Below are 2,500 nucleotides of genomic sequence, written 5' to 3' on the forward strand. Positions count from 1 at the left end.
TGTGAGAAGGGGGGGGGGGGGGCAGGTTGTAGATAGGTAGGTAGGTAGATAGATAGATACTTTATTGATCCCCAGGGGAAATTCAAGGTCTCAGCAGCATACAGACAACACAAACACTTTCTTTAACAGCAGAAAGAGTAATTAAAGTATATAATATAAAAGCACACAGGGGGGGCAGGTTGTATTTGCGTGTGAGGGGGGGGGCAGGTTGTATTTGCGTGTGGGGGGGGGGGCAGGTTGTATTTGCGTGTGAGGGAGGGGGGGGGCAGGTTGTATTTGCGTGTGGGGGGGGGGCAGGTTGTATTTGCGTGCAGGTTGTATTTGCGTGTGGGGGGGGGCAGGTTGTATTTGCGTGCAGTTGTATTTGCGTGTGGGGGGGGGGGCAGGTTGTATTTGCGTGAGGGGGGGGGCAGGTTGTATTTGCGTGGGGGGCAGGTTGTATTTACGTGTGGGGGGGGCAGGTTGTATTTGCGTGGGGGGGGGGGGGGGGCAGGTTGTATTTGCGTGAGAGGTGGGGGGGCAGGTTGTATTTGCGTGGGGGGCAGGTTGTATTTACGTGTGGGGGGGGCAGGTTGTATTTGCGTGTGGGGGGGGGCAGGTTGTATTTGCGTGGGGCGGGGGCAGGTTGTATTTGCGTGCTCACTGGCGTGCGTGGGGGCTAATTGAGAGCTGTCTCCATCACGAACAAGCTGAACTGGCTCCACATGCGGCCGCCCCCCCCCCCCCCCCCCCCCCCAGGGCAGCTCAGTGTGTGTGTCATTTGATGAAGTTATGATGATGTGTGTTCTCTGGCAGATATGTTAACTGTAATGTGTGTGTGTGTGTGTCTCTGTCTCTGAGTTAACTGTAATGGTGTGTGTGTGTGTGTGTGTGTACGTGTACGGTGTGTGTTATTGTTTGTTTGGCATGTTGAGCACCAGTAGAATTTTTTGTTTTAATCACACATGCATGAAAAACAGACATTCTGGAAATTTCCTTCTGAAACTGGAGCTGGCTGATTCTGATTGGCCGGTCCTTGTCACATGTCACAGGGTGAGCTTGAGTGACGGGAGTGACAGTGAGAACAGCTCCGCCTCCTCGCCGCTCTCTCGAAACGAGGGCCCGCCTCTTCTGAAGTCGAGCAATAACCAGGTAACACCACCCGTCTTCTACACACACACACACATACACACACACACACACACACACACACACACACACACACACATACACACACACACACACACACACACACACACACACACACATATACACACACACACACACACACACACACACACAATAACTAGGTAACACCACCCGTCTTCTACACACACACATATACACACACACACACACACACAATAACCAGGTAACACCACCCGTCTTCTACACACACACACACACACACACACACACACATACACATACACATGTGTACACACATACACATACACATGTGTACACACACACATATATACATACACACACACACACACACACACACACACACATACACACGTGTACACATACACGCACACACACACACACACACACACAGTAACTAGGTAACAGTGGCCACCAGACCGTATCTAGCCAAGTTGATTCCTTTAGGGATGTCAGAGACCTGTGAACACACACTGACCTGACACACACTGACCTGACACACACCAACCTGACACACACTGACCTGACACACACTGACCTGTGAACACACACTGACCTGTGAACACAATCATGTCGGCGCTGAACTGGACACTTTAAGAGTAGGCAGGATCGGTAACACTTTCTATGAAGGTTGTATTTATAATGCCCTATGAATGCATTCATAATGTTTTATAAGGTGTCTATAAAGCACTGTAATGCTCATTATTACCATCTATATGTATTCACAAGTCGTCATAACCAACTTCATGATGCATTATAACAGCTAATTATGAATGATTATAATTTTAATCTGAATAATTCATTATAAATATGTCAAGATCTGCCTACTCACTTGTCAGTTTTATGATGCATCATAACTACTTTGCTTTGTTAAATGCGTATAGTAATGCATAAACAGTTTTGACTTCTACTGTAGTCCTATATATCTATAGCTATAAGTATATGTAACAAAGTTATAATAATTTATACATCTCCCTACAGCACACAATTATAAACAGCTATGCAATATCATAAGTGTTATTTGTCAGCTCTAAGTAAAGTGACAAGAATATGACCCTATTATCCTACAATGAAATGAGAGCTGGACAGTAAAGACAAAAGGAATGCATTTAGTTCACTTTATTTTCATTTAAACCAAAGGTCTATTTTGATTCGAACGATCTTTCATAATGACCCAAGATAGATTTCAGTGGCATTGTGAGTTTTATTCCAATAATAACCACCACCACAAAATATAGGATCGTGTCATGCCACTTTTTCGGCCTGTCTCATTGTGTTTGTGTAATGTGCTCAGAGAATTGATAATCAGTCTGATTATGTGTGTTAGTTTAAATGAAAATAAAGTGAACTAAAT

General features: G+C 45.3%; 1 protein-coding gene across 1 annotated transcript in view; it reads left to right on the forward strand.

Annotated features, from left to right (window-relative positions):
• mllt3 (MLLT3 super elongation complex subunit) overlaps positions 1–2,500 on the forward strand; it is a 39,933-nt gene that overhangs the window by 24,706 nt on the left and 12,727 nt on the right. Inside the window, exon 6 of the mRNA XM_076289558.1 lies at positions 1,032–1,131. Coding sequence (XP_076145673.1) covers positions 1,032–1,131 — 100 coding nt within the window. The remainder of the gene's footprint in view (positions 1–1,031; positions 1,132–2,500) is intronic.

This window comes from Alosa pseudoharengus, unplaced genomic scaffold (assembly GCF_046254945.1).
Source record: "Alosa pseudoharengus isolate Yale_2024_CS ecotype anadromous, Long Island Sound unplaced genomic scaffold, YU_APseudo_1.1 YU_APseudo_1.1_scf_17, whole genome shotgun sequence".
In the NCBI taxonomy this organism is placed as follows: Eukaryota; Metazoa; Chordata; class Actinopteri; order Clupeiformes; family Clupeidae; genus Alosa; species Alosa pseudoharengus.